The sequence below is a fragment of the Emys orbicularis genome, chromosome 16 (genome assembly GCF_028017835.1).
Source record: "Emys orbicularis isolate rEmyOrb1 chromosome 16, rEmyOrb1.hap1, whole genome shotgun sequence".
Classification (NCBI taxonomy): domain Eukaryota; kingdom Metazoa; phylum Chordata; order Testudines; family Emydidae; genus Emys; species Emys orbicularis.
The window spans coordinates 8,405,547-8,424,241 of NC_088698.1; the positions used below are offsets into that span (position 1 = coordinate 8,405,547).

At 39.5% G+C, this 18,695-nt stretch overlaps 1 protein-coding gene across 1 annotated transcript in view; it reads right to left on the minus strand.

Moving 5' to 3' along the window:
- MED13L (mediator complex subunit 13L) overlaps positions 1–18,695 on the minus strand; it is a 365,499-nt gene that overhangs the window by 212,023 nt on the left and 134,781 nt on the right. The window contains exon 2 of the mRNA XM_065417598.1: positions 395–479. Within this exon, the coding sequence (XP_065273670.1) occupies positions 395–479 (85 nt within the window). The remainder of the gene's footprint in view (positions 1–394; positions 480–18,695) is intronic.

The following is an 18,695-nucleotide window of genomic DNA, read 5'->3' on the forward strand; positions in this document are numbered from 1 at the left end:
GATGCATCAGAACTGGCCTGGTTCCACTGTGAAGAGGGCAGATTTAAAAACGCAAGTTCACTGGGGTTCTCTGTTCCACACATGGTCTCTCTTTAAGGAAGAGTAGGGGACAGGACAAGTGATTCCACCAGCCATTCCCACCTTTCTCCCCTCTCAAAGTTGCACAGGCACTAGGATCAAATAGCAAAGACTGAAATAGTGGTCAGAGAGTGGATCCACTGACATTCTTAGCCCGAAACTGAGGATGCTTGCCCATGCACAGTTCCCTAGTGTTCAGCTCAGTTCTCAAAAGAGATGTTACAGGATAAGGATTTTTCTAAATGGTTCCTTAACATCCTTAGTGTTGCTTTATGTAGCTGAATGAAACACTTGAATGGAGAAGAGTTTCGCTTACCTTTCCAGCAGGTTGTGGATTGCTTTGAAGAGCAATGTCCTACACTCGTAGGAAAGCCCATTCTCCCACAGTCCTTCCTCCACCACTGTAAAAATATGTAAAATGTCAGAATGTTATCCATGTTGGGGGAGGTTTAGACTATTAAAACAAACATATAATTACTCCAGCAATCAGAATTTTTAAAGAGTAGTTCATTTCTTGAAACTATCTGCATTACCATATACATGAATACATATAGCTTAGGTTCAATCTTTATAGCTCTGTAGATACAGTCAGAAAATAAGAAGTTAGGAAAAATGTATTAACCAAACAAATATTTATAAACATTATATAACTAATATTACAGCATGAATCAGAAATGTAGTAGAGTACAGTTTTTTAATTCTTTATTTCTCCTTGGCATCACTGTTTCATACCTCCTTCAAACATGTCTAGACAGTGTGTGTCTCCCTGGAACAAATGGCTATGGAGTGTGCATCTTAGCATTTACAATTATGTCAGTAAACTCAGGTTAATTACCAATCAATTTACTTAAATTATCAAAAATATTTATCTAATCAAGTCTTAGTCTACAATTCACCCCTGCTTTACTTGCTTCAATACTTTGTGGTATAGCACCAACACTACTAGGTACACAATCAAATGATAAAACATAACTAGACTGTCACACTGCAGTTAGAAAATTAAGAAGTTGATGCCATCACCCATGGCACGGCAGGAAACAGGTCTCTCTGTTCTGTTTTGGGTCCTAGCAAGGTAATCAAGCAATGTTGAAGGTTTTGTGTGTCTCCTACAGGTCTTTGGCAGCTTAAAAGATTTTCAGTTCACCTTTAATGGACTTGATACATTCTCATGTGGATTTGTTTTCCCACATTCTTCTCTTTAGAAATGAAATATTACCAGACATCTTGTTTTTAATTCAAAAAGTTAAACTGAAATTACAGACATTAAATAATGCATCTGTACATTATAGAAATTTCCCCATTAGCTAGATATGTTTTGTAGAATTAAGATGAAGAAGCTTTGCAGCTGAAGGCTTATTTGTATATCTGTGCCCAAATGGTTTACCCTTGTAATAAAAAGTATAAAGGATTTTAATATATAACTGCCATTTGTGTTAAATCTAATTTTCACCCTTTGAAAGTGACTAAAACGTCACCAATGACTAATAACTGCCTGCTAGAGAATAAGAACTGGCTAATTTGCTTTAAACTCTATCCATTGTTCTAAGCCCTATTTTGCAGGAATATACTCTGCAGACCTGTTTTGATGTACAGGCAAATTTAAAACCTACAGCTGATTAATAAATTAACACCTTTATATTTCTGAGGAATGTACTTTTTAGGTCCTTGTGGTTGTGGACATTGTGGTTTAGGACACTAAGGTTGTCAGTGAAGCTCTCAGGGAAGACAGAGAAGCTTTAAAGTCCTTTGTGATGGAGTCCCCAATCTTTCTGTCTGGACAGTATTTTGGGAAGAAATCCTTCTCGACAGGAATCGCATGCCCTTTGCCAGGATGCCACTATTGCATCAACCTAAGAAGAGAGAATCTCTGAATTGTAGCACTCTGTGAATTCAGGGCTGCCAAATGAGCCCCTCCTCAATAGGAGTTTCTTAGTTTTCTATTAAGACTCATGTGAAGTAAAAATGTAGAGGAATGGTTGTTTTGGTTTTGGAAGGGAGATACTTACACTTCCATTTGATTTGCTCTTTCACTCTCTGGCTGGATCTTGATAGTAAATACAACATACCTCCCCCTAAAATTTCAAAACACATCTCAAGGAAAAAAAACCTCTCCAACTTCTCCAGGTCAGGGTTAAAAAATTCCAAAGTCCAGGGCCCCCATTCTTTGGGAACAGAAGCTCAAAGAAAATGAGAATCTGTTTTTTTTTCCTCCTTCCTCCTCCTTTTCTTTTAGCCCTTTTTGGCTGTTTTTCTTTTCTTTTGCCTTTTAGACAGAGGTTTCTCATTTTATTTGGAGCTCCCTTTTGGGTCTTTGGAGAGGAAGCATCTTATAGAGCCATCTACTCCTCATCCTCTGATATGCAATAGGGAAAGAAATGCAGAGATACATTCCTGTAAGAACGAGCATCCTCTCATGAAGAAGAGGAGATAGAAAATATGACAAATGCCTTTCCAAATGGCTATTACCTACTTTAAATGGAGTTCTTCAAGATGCGGGTGGGTTGGTGGATGGATAGATATTCCACTCTTGGGGCACATGCACCTCACACGCTCAAGATCATAATCTTTTGGCCAGCAGTGTTTGTTGGGACTGCACAACCACCACTCAGATCCTTCTCAATTGCAGAATCCCAAAGTTATAGGATTCTGGGGAAAAGAGGAAAGAGGATGCGCCATGGAATCACATATATGGACAACACATCTTGAAGAACTCTTTCTTCTTTGAATGCTTGTCCAAATACATATTTCACTCTTGGTGTCTCAAATATATCGCAAGATCCAATCTGAGGAGATGGGAACTCAGAGCATAAGTAAACTTAGAAGTCTGAACATTCATATATACCTTATATGTGACCCCAGAAGTAATTGGGATCAGAATTTGGCTTGATGTTTCAATTTGCAGAAAATTCTTAAAGGGAAGGTATATTTATCAAATCTGGCCCCCCAAAAGTGACTTTAAATAAATAAATAAATAAATAGTATAAAATAAAAACACGTCAAACTATTGGAACTTACCCTAGCCAACTTTTACAAAGTACATATATCTACTTAGAGAAAAAGATTAAATTGTTCCTGTTAGAGTTCGTATTTTATGTTGATCTTTAATTTTCAGATCAATTTTAAGTGTTACGATGGCGCTAGAAAAGAGTCTCAAATCAATAGAACATATTATATAACCTTGCAAAGTGTGGCCACTGAAGTTAATGCTATTTTTCTAACATCAATATGATACTGTAACAAATTAAGGAGGTAACAAAGGATGATGTTAGTTCACATGATAGAGACTCAAAATGAAACTAACCAAAACAGATACAACAGTACAACCCAAAACGATACAATTTAATCAAACATTTACAACATTATACTACAGAATTATATCACTATATGTTGATGTATCCAAGTTTATTACTGTTTTGTTAAATGCTCCATGTGACTCTTAAACACATTTGAAATTATATTCTACTATTATTTAACATAACTGTCACACAGAGGGGAAGGATGGCCAGTGATTAGGGCACTAGCATAGAAGTTGAAACACCCAGGTTCAATCCCTGCTCCAACAAAGATTTACTTTAAGACCTTGTGCAAGTCATTTAGCCTCTTCGTTCCTTAGCTCCCTATCTCACATGGGTGTTGTGAGGATAAATATATAAAAGACTGTAAAGCACTTTGAGATCTACTGATGAAAAAGTGCTGTACAAGAGTTATGTATTATCACTATATTTCACTTCAGTCTTTCCAGAAAGGCAAGATCATAAACATATTAGAACCCACATTTAAATAAAAGCAGAAATTCAAAATTTTAGGTGTTAATCCTGACAGAATGTAGGGAGAAAGTAATACCCATGCGAAACTTAATATAGTGCTATTAGGCTTCTCTGATTTCAAGATGAATGCCAGGTCATATTAGAACATCTTTTCATATGAATTCCTTAATATGGACACAGTACCAATCTTGGGCTAATTACCAAAACAAGAATTTTGGACCATATTTTCTGATGGGAAAACTCTTATAACTGGTTTTGATACTTTCAGTTGTAACTCCTTATTGAAGTCAATGGGCGTTTTGTCATTTACATCAGGAGAAGCAATATCACGACCAAATGCTTTCAACTAACCAATGTATTTCTTAATAAAATTCTTATTTTCCTCACAGTCACATTAATATTATACAAAAACATCAAAATAAAACCATTCTTCTGTTTTTCCTATATCCATGACATCCTTCACTCTTACAACTATTCCCTGATAAGATTGCTTTTTCTGTTTCCCAACTACATTTAATTATCTTTGTTCTAATATCTGTTTACACTACTCAAAATTTTCATCTCCGATGGATGTAACAATAAGAGGAAAGTGAACATATGCACACAATTATGATTATAAAAATGGAAAGTTCAAATCCTACAGCAGAATTTCACTTCTGACACCTTACTCTATAACCATCATAATGTTTTAATCTACATAAGTGGGATGACATCTTGAAGTTATAACAGCATGCCAGCATTGTGCAGCTCCTTGGCAAAACGCAGTTAGTGAAGCTTGGCCAAGCTTCAACTACAAAGTATTCTTTGCTATAACAATTTCAGGTATATTACAGAACTAAATTAATTCAGAATTTAAATTCTGTAAGACAATTTATAAGTCTGGAAAGTTGAAAATAATCATTATACTATTTCTGTCTACACAATTGTTTGCAATAAGGTTAGCACTCAAGTCTCCATCTACCTTTCAACACTGCTTGGAACTGTGTGGACCTATGCCATGTGATCCTCAATGCAGAATCCGGGCATTCATTGGTAATTTCCCCATAAATCAAATATTTATATTAAAAACCCTATCATTCTATTTTCAACAGCTTGGAAAATGTATTTAAAATGTACTGCTTTTTATTCTCTTTGTAAGATCAGATGTTAAAGTTAGGACAGTTTAAATAAATGATTTAAAGGGTCAGATTTAAGTGATATGGATTTAAATGGTAAGATTATTATTTAATATCCTAGTATGTTTTATTTTTTAACCTGAAATACTAACTTCTTTCAAGTTTATATATCTCAGTAATTCTCTGAAGAAGCAACCCTTGTTTAAAATAAAATGATCTAAAAGATTCAGGGAAAAAATCAACATGGTAAAATATCAAAGAAGCAAATACTTCAATAATTCTATGTTTCTCAGCACAGATCTTGGAAAGACAAAGTATCTGTTCTTTCTCAACAACCAAACTGACATACTTTACTAAAAAGTAAGGAGCGAGTAGGCAATGGAGAAAGGAAGTTGTGCCTGTGTGTGGATGGTAAGGGTAATGATACCTTTAAGTAATTCAGCCACCCATGTTTTAATAATTCAGGTCATACTGCCTTATGCAGTTTAAAAGTGGAATTACTTTCAAAGAACACATTTCCTCAGAGCTATGTTACATATTTCCTTTTAATGTATCATATTGCAGCAACAGCTCAAATGAACGTCTAGACATCAAAAACAGTCTTTACTCCCACCTACTGCTTTTTCACCTCAGGCATCAAAACTAATGAAACCTATTATCCAGAACACTGAGTTCAGTAACCACATTGGCCACTGCAAATATGAAAAAACTCTCTGGGACAGGACTAGTTATTCAACCATTAAAATTACTGAAAATCAATTTCTTGCTGCACACTGTAGAAATACTGATAGATTAAAGCAGGGCACATGGGACAAGAAGATTATTTCCAGAGAAGATTACTATGTCAAACTGCTAAAGAGTGGGTTATTTTGCAACTAGGGTTCATATGTGCTATAGTGTATGTTCCTTTTTACCCTTTGATATCCAGCCTCCTCTTTTACCACGTATGATGAGGAACGTTATTTTAAAACGTAGCCATGATTAAAAAAAAAAAAAAAATCAAATGACTTCACAGAACAAAAATCAGAAATTCAATTACTGCAGTAGAACCTCAGTTACAAACACCACAAGAATGGAGGTAGTTCGTAACTCTGAAATGTCCGTAAATCTGAACAAAACATCATGGTGTTCTTTCAAAAGTTTATAACTATTGACTTAATACAGCTTTGAAAATTAACTATGCAGAAGAAAAAATGCTGCTTTCCCTTTATTTATTTTTTAGTAGTTTATGCTTAACACAGTACTCTATTTGCCTTTTTTTTTGCCTGATTGTGTACTTCTGGTTCGAAATGAGGTGTGTGGTTGACTGGTCAGTTCGTAACTCTGAAGTTTTACTGTAAAATTAAGCATTTAATTTTTCATTTTATTTTTTATGAAATGTGCCAATTTATGAAACAATATTTCAAAGATAAATGGATCATTTTGAATTATCAACTTTTCCTAAAGATTGACTTGAGAAAAGAGACAAAGCAGTGTAATGCTACATTAATTCTGAAATACTGTATCATATCCATAAAAAATCAAATTAAATGCAATGGTACTGATTGATCACTATTATGCTGCCATCGATCACCTTGTAAAATCTGTGTTTTAAGTCGTTAGTGACTAAATGGACTTATTACATATATCAGATTCAACTCACTTAGAGCTCTAATTTCCTTGCACTGCTTGTGGTTATAAGGAAATTTTGTTTTGCTTACCTTCACAGGACTGAGAACATATTTTAACTCTCCTTCCTCCCCAGTCAGCTCATGAGTCAAGTAGGAGCCATGACAGAAAAAATATTTACCAAAATGCTCTATTCGTTTTGACCTATTTGCAAATAGAGGTGATGTGAGGCACTGAGAATATACAGTGCACACATAGTAGCATTTCACAATTTTAACAGCGTAATGTCTTCCTAAGGTATCTTTAACAGCACGAGTCCTGCACCAGTTCCAAGGAAATCGGAATTTTAATTAAGTCTTCTGCACAGTATTGCTGTTCACACATGACCTGAGTTAGCATTTCAATAGAGCACAATTTTCTACAGAAAGCCTGTAAACTTTCAAGTAAAGGAGACTATAAAACCAAAGGGGTCACACCATTGGATAAATCAAATAAGGCAGTCAAAAGGCAACAGCTGCTGAATATTGCTACCTTAATTGTTGTGCAGACACAGAAATTAGCATAATAACTGTTGACTTGAGAAACAGACCATCCTTAAGTATGTGCACTTAACTGGAATTTGTATTATTAACATTGTGTAAAATATTGTTCTAGTGTCTTCACGATCTCTATATACCAAAAGTAACGCTGACAAAATTCTACTTGGCATACCCCTGGGCATGCACGCACACCATTTTTCATTAAGCAAAATAACCAATTTTACAAACATTGTCATGGCTATGGTCAACTAAACAATGCATTAAAAGATTCTAGAAATGTTTCAGTTGAACACGTCAACTCAATTTTTAACTCGTTGGATTTTTTACTTTGAAAAATTCCAAAGATTCAAGGATAACTTGTGTACATCTCCAAAAACAAAATAAATGTCTATAAAATCAGTGTAAACTAAAGTTTTGTGGAAAAGCAGAACTAAGTTTACTTTCCATGGAGTTATACAATGTTAGGTAATTCAGAACAATGAGTGACTTATTGGCATATGTTAATACTTAAACTATTTTATTTGGTGGAACGTATTGCATTTGTGCCAAACACCTTTATAGCTACAAATTTTTCCACGCGGAAAAGTAAGATAAAAAACTAAGCGCTCTCTCTCTTCTTTTCAGTATGGAGAAGAAGAAATATGAGGTTTCTAATGGCAACCACTTAAAGTTATTTTATTACCATCTGGAATATCCCATGTAGTGTGAAACATAGTATCAGATTCCAAAAACATTCTGTTTTTATATTGTGGCGACTGAAATTTGGAAGAAATTTCCTAATTTAGTATCTACTTTTTTCTGCCTCAATATTTTATTTACAATAACTTTCATTTTAAAAGGTATTTTATGCTTATTGACAGTGGCAGTACCTGTAGAGAATAGCCAGAGTCAGCCTGCCCTATCATAGAATCATAGAATGATAGAATATCAGGTCTGGAAGGGACCTCAGGAGGTCATCTAGTCCCACCCCCTGCTCAAAGCAGGACCAATTCCCAACGAAATCATCCCAGCCAGGGCTTTGTCAAGCCTGACCTTAAAAACCTCTAAGGAAGGAGATTCCACCACCTCCCTAGGTAAACCATTCCAGTGCTTCACCACCCTCCTAGTGAAAAACTTTTTCCTAATAACTAACCTAAACATCCCCAACTGCAACTTGAGACCATTACTCCTTGTTCTGTCATCAGGTACCACTGAGAACAGTCTAGATCCATCCTCTTTGGAACCCCCTTTCAGGTAGTTGAAAGCAGCTATCAAATCCCCCCTCATTCTTCTCTTCTGCAGACTAAACAATCCCAGTTCCCTCAGCCTCTCCCCATAAGTCATGTGCTCCAGCCCCCTAATCATTTTTGTTGCCCTCCGCTGGACTCTTTCCAATTTTTCCACATCCTTCTTGTAGTGTGGGGCCCAAAACTGGACCCAGTACTCCAGATGAGGCCTCACCAATGTCAAATAGAGGGGAACGATCACGTCCCTCGATCTGCTGGCAATGCCCCTACTTATACAGCCCAGAATGCCGTTAGCCTTCTTGGCAACAAGGGCACACTGTTGACTCATATCCAGCTTCTCGTCCACTGTAACCCCTAGGTCCTTTTCTGCACAACTGCTTCCTAGCCATTCGGTCCCTAGTCTGTAACAGTGCATGGGATTCTTCCGTCCTAAGTGCAGGACTCTGCACTTGTCCTTGTTGAACCTCATCAGGTTTCTTTTGGCCCAATCCTCTAATTTGTCTAGGTCCCTCTGTATCCTGTCCCTACCCTCCAGCGTATCTACCATTCCTCCCAGTTTAGTGTCATCTGCAAACTTGCTGAGAGTGCAGTCCACGCCATCCTCCAGATCATTAATGAAGATATTGAACAAAACCGGCCCCAGGACCGACCCCTGGGGCACTCCACTTGAAACCGGCTGCCAACTAGACATGGAGCCGTTGATCACTACGCGTTGAGCCCGACGATCTAGCCAGCTTTCTATCCACCTTATAGTCCACCTTAAAGCCATAAAGTAGGCTGGACTACACCATTAAAAAGCAAGGGAGATGGGGGGAAATTTAAAAACCTACAGAATGTAGAGGAACTGGAATCCCCCTCTCCTCTGAAAAGAGTACTTTTTTATTATTGTACTGTTTTCTCTATAGAGTTTTCACTTCCTAAATTTTTAGCTTCTCTCTCTCTCTCACTTCTGGAGGGTTTAGCCCTCCTCAAGTAACTGATATAAGCAGACTACAACCTATAAAGCAGCAGCCAAGAAAGTAAAAGAAAAGAATTTGGAAGGGAAAAAAACATTCTATTCTTTAAAAGTTTGATTCCGTTCCCCCTAACCTTCCATGTTTTTCTCTGATATTTTCAGTAAGTTGGATTCAGGCTCTAAGAAGCCTCTGTTAAAGCCTCTGAATAAACCAAATAGCTGCAGCAAAGTCCCCAATTCCTGCCTTCTTTAATTTTCTTCATACCTCAGAGAGATCAGTTACTCAATCACATCCCCATCACTACAGCTTTGACCTGTACATGCACAGTAAATGAAAAAAGAGTGAGAATGTTGAATTTCACATTTTCCCCATAAAATCTGAGAGACACATAAGGGGTTTCGATGGTAAATTTCTGATGTTACATACTATGAAACCATGTCTTTCTAACAGCAAATTCAGACACCATCAGAGGCAAGCAAGGAAGAATTATTCTTTGAAAAAAGTGTGTATCCACATTCACCCACATTAGGAAAGCAAAAGAAATTGCAATCATTTACTTCACTTGTAGTTTGCAGTGTTGTAATAGCCGTGATGGTCCCAAGATGCAAGAGACACAAGATAGGTGAAGTAATATATTTTTATTGGACCAACTTCTGTTGGTGGAAGGTACAAGAGCTCTCAAACTACACAGAAATAACAGGAGTACTTGTGGCACCTTAGAGACTAACAAATTTATTAGAGCATAAGCTTTCGTGGGCTACAACCCACTTCTTCGGATGTTGATGCATATGCATCCGAAGAAGTGGGTTGTAGCCCACGAAAGCTTATGCTCTAATAAATTTGTTAGTCTCTAAGGTGCCACAAGTACTCCTGTTATTTTTGAGGATACAGACTAACACGGCTGCTACTCTGAAACTACACAGAGCTCTTCTTCAGGTCTGGGGAAGGACTTTTGTACCTTCCACCAACAGAAGTTGGTCCAATAACAGGTATTATTTCACCTACCTTGTCTCTCTTACTAAGTATGTAAGAAAGATACAGTGAGTAAGGCAATAGCTTTTATTGGATCAACTTCTGTTGGTGAGAGAGAGAAGCTTTCGAGCCACACGGAGTTCTTCTTCAGGTCTTCTCTCTCTCACCAACAGAAGTTGGTCCTCACCCATCTTGCCTCTCTAATGTCCTGTCACTGACATGGCTAAAACTACACTGTATACAAAGTATGTAAGACTTCTTTATTATCAATTTTAATACCAACAGGTTGTTTTGGCAGCCTATGTTGGTATATTCTCTTTCTTCTCTTCACTTTTCAGACACAAGTTTGTTTAAAACAAACAAACAAATCAATTTTAAACTGAAATTCACTACTATTGTAGGGTTACCATATTTTAATTTTTAAAAAGGAGGACACTCCATGGGGCCCCGCCCCCGCCCCAACTCCGCCCCCAGTCACGCCCCAACTCTGCCCCCCCGAACGCTCCGCCCCCTGCTCCTCCCCCTCCCCTGCTTCCCGTGAATCAAATGTTCGCGGGAAGCCTGAAACAGGGAGGCAGCAGGTAAGCTGGGGCGGGGTGCGGCGCGGCTCAGTCCGGCCCCCCTGGCCGAGCGGCTTCCTTCGGCGGCCGGCCGGCCCAGGCCAAGAGGCTCTGGCCCCGGCGTCTCCCGCCCGGCTGGGGCCCCGGCCCCCGGCCAAGTGCCCGCACCCCCAGCCGAGCACCGCGCCGGCCCCCGGCCAAGTGCCCACGCCCCCGGCCCAGCACCGAGCCGGCCCCGCGCCCTGGCCGAGCATCGCGCCGGCCCCGGTCCCGGCACCCGGCCGAGCGCCCGCGCCGGCCCCCGGCCAAGTGCCCATGCCCCCGGCCCAGCACCGCGCCGGCCCCGCGCCCCCGGCCCCAGCCAAGCACCGCGCCGACCCCGGTCCCAGTCCCGGCCCCCGGCCAAGTGCCCGCGCCCCCGGCCCGGCCCAGCACCCCCGGCCCCAGCCCCTGCCGAGCACCGTTCGGGCCCTACCTCCCTATTTTCCCGGACATGTCCGGCTTTTTGGGATTTCCCCCCAGACGGGGATTTGAGGCCCAAAAAGCCGGACATGTCCGGGAAAATCCAGACGTATGGTAACCCTATACTATTGCAGCAATGGTGAGTAATCCCTGCAGCTGTACTGGTTGAAATGCAGCTGTCTCATTAGCATTCCCTCCCCACCCCCCACTCATCCAGCATTTCTATGCTTGCTACAATAATCTTAAAGAGCATTTTACAGGAGGCTTAGCCCTGGCTAAGGGCACTCTGCGGCGTGACCGAGAGAACATGGAAACACGATTCATTAGACACGCCTGGAGTGATAACAATAGAGCTGTTTCTTGCTGCCTTTCATTTTTTACATTGCACTGAGACTAATGCATTCTCGTTATACAACAAGCACATTTGTAGACAGGAAAAAACTGTAATCACCTTTGATTGAGAGAGAACATTTTTACTCTATAAGATACTTGTGGGCCACCATTTTTTTAATTGACATGTTAAAATTGTAGATGTTGCATTTACATAAAAACCACCAATCTCTGAATCTATTTTTATGCTTATTTAAGCCAACATTTTTGTCATATAATTGTTATTGGCTTTCATCTCACTAAATATTGAGGGTTATTTATTGTTTTGTTTTATGACCATAAAGAACCTGGCTTCTTTTATTTCTCCTCCTGTCACTTGCCTTTTGTCACTACCATTCTGCAATCTACATTTCCCACTCTGTAGTGTTCATTTGACCTTTTCTCTTCTTTATCCATTTTTACTACAAAATAATATGCTTTCAGATTTATAAAATTATAGTTTTGAGCAGAAAACCTTTCTATTTTAAATTATTTGAAATTTTATACTCTGAGAAAATGTGATTTTGATTAAAAACAGAAAAGTAGAAAAATAATTGTTTTATACCAGACTTCCATTTCAACAAATTCCCTTTACCCACTGCAATTGGTAAAGTTTAGGTTTATATCAACTCTAGAGGGTTTAAATGTGAAACCAAACCATAAATCTGACTACATAGACAACATTCTAGATCAGTTTTCTTTTGGTTACTCTTTTGAAATGTTGCAATCTCAGACAAGAATTGGTAAAATAACTGTTTTGGTTATTTTCAACTGATACATAAATGAAATAAAGGTCCAAAACGTTACTGTTTTCACTAGAAGAACATGTTATTACTATGAAGGACCACAATGTCCACATAATTAGCATAAAAAAGCAATCAGTTACAACATTTTATTGGCTTTTTCTATATCACACTGTAGGAATTTACTGTAGTAGTTTACATAAAGAATGAGTTACAAATGTAGTTGCGGCAATCTGCTCACAGCAAGATTTATTAAAACATTAGAAACAACTCCAGATATAAGCTCAACATAAGTGGAAAGGTTAACTATAACTAAAACTTGACTCAAACCTTGCTGTTAAAAACTGTTTTGTTTTGATTGACAAAGTTAAGCAATAAACTTTATAAAATTAAGTTTTAATATCATGCTTTTAAAACATTTTATTAGGATCAACTATAATGCTACATCATCACTGAAGTGTTCTCAAGGTCAAACTGATAGCTTGCATTTGAAGTATACTGTGTTCCAAAAACAACAGTATATTTTGGATTTGCAGTTTCCTATATTATTGAAAAATTTCAAATGTACCTTTATTTTTTTGTTTACAAACAGCTGAAATAACGGAAAATAAAAAATGATTATTTTACAAAAGATTGTTTTTTAAACCTGTGACAATTTGGCTACAATGCTATTCCCTCCATCTTTGCATATGCATCCTCTCTGAGGCTACAGCAGACATACACAACCACTATTACAGAAGAGTGAAGGCTTTTGCTTTAGAGACATTTTTTATTTTTGTTTATTTTATTATTTTTAGTTCTTTAATGTATGCTATACCTCCCTGAAAAGCAGGAAAAAGACTATTTTGTGCTTTTACTTTTGGCACATCTTGATTTTAGTTTGCCTGTATTTGAATACTGTTGAAAGTGAAATAATTGTTGTTGTTGAACAACATATACTATGCTTTTACCAATAAAAAGACATCTCTGACAGTATTTTTGTTTAATTACTGCTGCAGAACCAACAGAGGGAGCTACAAATAATTGTTTTTGTAACACTATGGAAGAAAGTGATTTTTGTTGTTGTTGGTTTTTTAAAAATGTCATGTGGGGCTGTAGATTTTTAAAATAAAAGTAAAATCGGAAGACTTTCCATATTCAATTATAAATGCATTAAAGATAGGCCAAATTGTAAGCATGAAAACCTAAACTGTATCGTTTTAAATAAAAGTGTACCCAATGTAAGAAATATTTTTATCAATAAGCAGTAAAGAATTACGGAAGGGTAGACTATTTAGAAAGTGTCCAACATTCAATTTGTAGAATGACTGCACAAAAAGAGGGCTAGAAAATGCAAGCTAGAGTAGAAGATTTTGGAAGCAAACTGAAGCTTGAAAATAGAGAAATATCTATCCAATGATGTCTGACTTCGGGATCCTATTTCACAAATTTGCATTCTTAATCTCCTACCTTTACTGAGCACCTATTGAGTCTCCAATCTCATGCTGAACCATGATCCCATACAGACCAGAATCTGTGTTGCACTGAGGGAGCTCTTACTGTTTATTATGCAATCATGTACTCCCGGGGGCATTCTGCACCAAAAAATTAAAAATTCTGCACCAAAAAAATTAAAAATTCTAGAGACAATATTTTAAAATTCTGCAAATTTTATTTGTCAAAATAACACTACATAATCACATCAGTTTCAATGATTTTGGTAATTTATTTCAGAATACCTGTTAGTAAGTATGTGTGTAATAATTCAGACACACACAAAAATTCTCCCAGGAGTAGAGAGTTAAAGAAACCCCTATGACACCCCAGTTCCTGTTTCTCTGCCTCCTTTCCCCCCCAAGAGCCCAGCCGTGCCCCCCCCGCTAATACACCTGAACCCCCTCTCCCCTAGAGCCCAGCCACCGATACACACACCCCAGAGCCCAGCTGTGGGGCCTCCCTTGCCCAGATACCTGAACTCCCTTCTCCCCCAGAGCCCAGTCGTGGCCCCCCCCAGCCCAGACACCCGCCTCCCTCCCCCCCAGAGCCCATGGATCCAGAGAGAGAAACAGCCTGATGCTCGGTCCCAGGCATGCACAAAATTTCCTGCGCGCCACCCTCTCCTTCCCTCAGGGCATACTGGGAACTGCGGCTGCCAGGAACCCTCTAGCTCCCTTCCCGCTCCCCGCAGCAGTGTCTTCTATGTGCAAGATGGGCTCTGCCGGGTTCAGTGGCCCCTAGTAGCAGGTAGCAGCACTGCAGCCCATTTCTGTAGGGGAAAGGACATTCGGCATGCACAATGTTAATTTCTGCAAAATTCTGCATTGTGCAGTGGTGCAGAATTCCTCCAGGAGAAGATAATCATGCCTTGTGGTGGGGCGGCTGCCCCACCCCCATGCTATCGGGGGCCTGCGCAGACGAACAGCCAATAGGAAGAGGGCTTATTGGGAGCCAATCAGGGCCAGGCTCATCCCTATAAGAAGGCTGCTCAGGGAGAGAGCAGTCAGTCTGTCCCAGACCTTCCTGGGGGAAGATGTCTCCAGAGCAGGAGACCAGCACCTCGGACAGAGCAGTGCTGGGCAGGCTCAGGGGGAGCACAGTAGGGCCTGCCAGACTGCAGGGCCCTGAGAGAAAGGGCCTAGAGGGTGCGAGGGGCCAGAGGGGAAGTGGGCCAGGGACAGTTGGACAAGGGGAGAGAAGGAGGGCAGGGAGGCTGCCACTAGAGGGTCCCTGGGTCGGGACCCAGAGTAGTGGGCGGGCCTGGGTCCCCCTCTTCCCCCTTGTACCGCACCTGGCCATGCAGTAGGGTGGCTGAGACAAACTGCAACCGGCCCTTGAGACATAGGGCTAGATTTTGGAGGTGTGGTTGGAACTGAGGCCAGTGCAAGGACTGCTGAACAACCCCCCCCCCCCCCCGAAGCAGATGAGGATGGACATGGGGGCACTGCCGGAGGGCAGTGTCCTGAAGAGGACACCGCCGAGCAGGGAGCAACATGGGTCCAGACCACAACTGAGGAGCAGAGGACGGACGGGACACCACCAGCAGAGGGCGCTCCCCATGGACTGAGCTAATTCCCGGAACAACCAGTGGGAGGCGCCACGGTGGTGAGTCCCAAACCCATCACACGGCTCTTCAAAAAAATACACACTTTTACAACTGTTATCCTGAGTGCTTCTTTTAACTTGGTCCTAACAAGATGACCAAATACAGGCACACATATAGACACTTTCCGACTTCCATCCCCCTCCCCACCAGCTGTCAGGATCACCACTGTCTAGGTGAATGTCCTTGGTATTTCTGGCCAGCCAAGGAGGAGGGACTGATGTTGGAAATGTTGCCCCTGAATTGCAATGTACAGAGATCACAGATAAGAGAGAGAATATGTACCCTTGGAGTCTGATTCCCTCAAAGTTCTGCTAGAAATGGCCTGCAATATTTGGTATGAGACAATTTGGTATTTACTGGGAATGGATCTACAGCAGGCTTGCTGTGCTCCTACAAAGGTTGACTTGTTGCAAGTTAAATCAAAGCCATGTAGACAGCTCCCTATATAGTACTGCAAAAGAAGCTGACCATCAGTGCATGATTAGAACCTTTTTAAATAGAGCTGGTTGATTTTTTCTTTTTAAGCTTATTTTTTGCCCAGACAAAAATGGCTTTTTGATTAAACAAGTTTTTGTGTGAAATCTGTTTCACTGATTTTTTTTTCAGTTAACAATCAAATACATTTCTCTTTTGTTACTGAAAACCAAAAAATGTTCAGTTTTTCTAAGAAAGCCAAAACAATTCCATAAAAATCTTCAATGAAAACAAACAAAACTTAAAAATTTCAGTGGCAAATAAAATATGTTTTTTGACCAGCTCTACACTATTCTCTCTAGTTCAAGTGTCTTAGCTGGCAATAATATTGATGCTCCATCTGCTGGAGACAGAAACAACTGAGTTCTGTGAGTCAGCAAATCCCATCCATAGGGGGACAAGATCAAAATACTTATTTTGCCTCCATCTTCTGTCTGAGAGGAACTATACCCAAATTACTGGATTGGCATAAGAGGCTAAAGAGAAAAAGAAAAGAACTTATTACCAAGTACTGTGGATCCATTCTTGCAATACATGAATCCTCAGAAACGTATACTGTTGGGTGTAGGTCACTAAAAAAAACTGCAATCTCATCCAGCTGAGAGTCAAGGTTCCACAGAATACTCGTTCACCAAATGTGAGGTTCTTGTCGCCATAATCATTAAGACTGATGGTACTAGTTATCTATCAATTATTTCCCTTTTTAAGGACAATCCTATTCGTCACACACACACACACACACACACACACGAATTTACCTGCATGAGGAATACAAGACTGAGATTCTTTTGGTCACAACTATACATTGAGAAAAACCACCAGGAAAGGAATAGAATGGCAATGAATGAAAGATTGCTTGATATAACTTATCACTCAAATTTTGGTACTTAGAACCCATTTTAAAGTGAGAATTTCACATGACCAAGTGCAGGAAAAAGATTTCTATAAAACTATTCCCTTGAATGGACATTTCCTCTATTAACCACTGGTGATATTTCAGATATCTGTGTTTCAGTAAGAGCTGTCTCCCCCTCACTGCTGATTCTGCAATGCAAATGAAATATTGCTTTATTCACTTCACAGTGTGTTGCCATGGACATTAATGTGATGTTATAAATTGCTACATCTTCACTATGGGTGAAAGGACATATAAGCTGAAAAAGAATACTTTTTAAAAACCTGAGTATCTTTAAAAATAACTAAATACGGCAAGAAATGGTCTGGATAATACAAAGGTATATGGATTTGCATTTTAAGTCTAATATTGTTGAAAATTCCATCCAGTAAGCACTACTTTAAAGATTAAAAATTATCCAGTCAATTCAAATGTTACAAATGTAGGTAAGTATAATTATCTCCATTTTAAAGATGGGAAAACTTAAGCACAAGGAGAGGAAGTGATTTGCCAAAAAGTCACCCAGCAAACCACTGGAAAGGCAGGAACTGACGCCAGGTCTCCTGAATCGCAATCTAGTGTTCTATCCTCTAGACTAAGTTATACAGCTTTTATGCTTTCCTCTGTGTTGCCCCTTATGAGTGCAATACCCTCTCTAAAAGAAATTTGTAAAGCCACTATGCTTAACCTCTTGCAAAATCCCTCCATAAGACAAACTTCTTATAACTGTGATGCCAACAGAACATTGGCAGATGATAATGGGTAGGCAGGTCCCAAGCTAAGATTTCCTCCATTCAGCTCCTAATATGTCTCCTTTAACAGACAAAAAAGTACTCTATACCTACAATTTTTGCATACTACTAAGTCTATAAAAAATATTTTTGCACTGCCAGCCTGTTCTTCTTCCTCCTCTTCTCACCCCTGCTAATTTCACACCTGTTTTATCTTGTCCTATAGTAAAATGACATTGTATAACAATATAAACTATCCATCTCCAACTAAACAGAACAATCAAAATCCAGCAGTTACCCCACAAATTAAAATGAGAGGTTTCTTTGATTGAATGAATCTTAGAGAAGGTACAGTATAGCAGGGAACAATGAAATTATCAAGTTAAATTCATCACAAGGCAAAAAGGACCAGGGAAGGAAGCCAAGACAAATTTCATTCCCACTATTAACTGACACTGAGCTCCCATTTGCAGTCTTCTTCCTCTGAGGTAGTGTACTTTGATGGATCATGGTATCTGCTAACTCCCAGTGATGTACTGGGACTGATAATCTGGCACCAAAAGAAGTTCCACAACAGACAAAGGAACCCAGAAATAGTAGTATTCAATAAGCGACTGTAGTTCTTTGACAGTCAATACCTACATATCACAACTTCCATTCTCCTTTGTGAAGAAACATGAAGTAATAGCTGTCAAACATCAATTGCTGGAGCAGCAACAGCATAGTGCAAACTGTTTTAAAGAGTTCAGGACCCGAGGAAAAGACAGCTGAGATAAAAACAAAGAGATATAAGCAATGAAGAATAAGGGCTTGTCTACAAGGGGACAGTTAATCCAGAATAGCTATTCCTGATTAACTCCCTGTGTGGATCCTTTTAGGGCAGGTCTACACTTAAAACACTCCTATGCCAACGGGAGAGTTTCTCTCTTCGGCGTAGTTAATCCATCTCCCAAGAGGTGGTAGCTATGTTGACAGGGGAAGCTCTCCTGTGAAAACAGTACAGCGCTGTCTTCACCGGGGTTAGGTCAGCATAACTACATTGCTCAGGGAGTATGGATTATTCACACCACTGAGTGACATAGTTGTACTGTTATAGGTCTGTAGCAGTGTTCCCTCTA